The sequence below is a fragment of the Meleagris gallopavo genome, unplaced genomic scaffold (assembly GCF_000146605.3).
Source record: "Meleagris gallopavo isolate NT-WF06-2002-E0010 breed Aviagen turkey brand Nicholas breeding stock unplaced genomic scaffold, Turkey_5.1 ChrUn_random_7180001853463, whole genome shotgun sequence".
In the NCBI taxonomy this organism is placed as follows: Eukaryota; Metazoa; Chordata; class Aves; order Galliformes; family Phasianidae; genus Meleagris; species Meleagris gallopavo.
Genome location: NW_011120023.1, coordinates 4,450 through 5,131, shown reverse-complemented (window position 1 = coordinate 5,131; position 682 = coordinate 4,450). Strand labels below are relative to the sequence as shown.

Sequence of the window (682 nt, the reverse complement as noted above, 5' to 3'; positions counted from 1 at the left end):
AAATGGTCAAACCCGGCCTGTTTATCCGCTCCCTTCAAGCACTGAAGGCCACACTGAGGTCTCCCCGCAGCCTTCTCTTCTCCAAGCTAAACGAGCCCGGTTCCCTCAACCTGTCCTCATAGGAGAGCTGCTCCAGCCCTCTGAGCATCTTAGTTGCCGCTCCCAGCGCTCCACATCCTTCATCTCCCATAGCTGGCCGTGCTCAGCTGTGCGCTCGGCCCCGTCTGCCCACCTCCCGGCAGCATCCCACAGGATGAGGAGAACAGAGCGAGCTCCAAAGCGCTGTCTGACAGCTCTCTCCATCCCGCAGGCAGGTGGGAAGGCTGGGAAGGACAGCGGGAAGGCCAAGGCGAAGGCGGTGTCTCGCTCGCAGAGAGCCGGATTGCAGGTAACGAGCGGCGGCGCAGCGCTGCCATCTGTGCCAGGCTAATTGCTGTAAGCACCGCTCCCGCCGCTGCCACAGCGCCCCTCCACGCCTTTTTCCCCGTTCCAAGGTGAAGTTGCCCTGCCGCTCGTCCTTCGGTCGCCGCTCGCCCTCTGGCTGTGCCTGCAGGGCAGGGCAGGGCCGGATGCTCCCGACGTGAGGCCGTGAGCCGCTGCCCGCCCCGCTCACCTGCCTCTCCGTTGCAGTTCCCCGTGGGCCGCATCCATCGGCACCTGAAGACTCGCACCACCAGCCACG

At 65.0% G+C, this 682-nt stretch overlaps 1 protein-coding gene across 1 annotated transcript in view; it reads left to right on the top strand.

Moving 5' to 3' along the window:
- Positions 1-238: 238 nt before the first annotated feature.
- LOC104915823 (histone H2A.V-like) overlaps positions 239-682 on the top strand; it is a 2,223-nt gene continuing 1,779 nt past the window's right edge. Inside the window, 2 exon segments of the mRNA XM_010726747.1 lie at positions 239-388; positions 631-682. The exon segment at positions 631-682 is cut by the window's right edge and continues 17 nt beyond it. Of these exon segments, the coding sequence (XP_010725049.1) occupies positions 254-388; positions 631-682 (187 nt within the window). The 5' untranslated portion in view covers positions 239-253.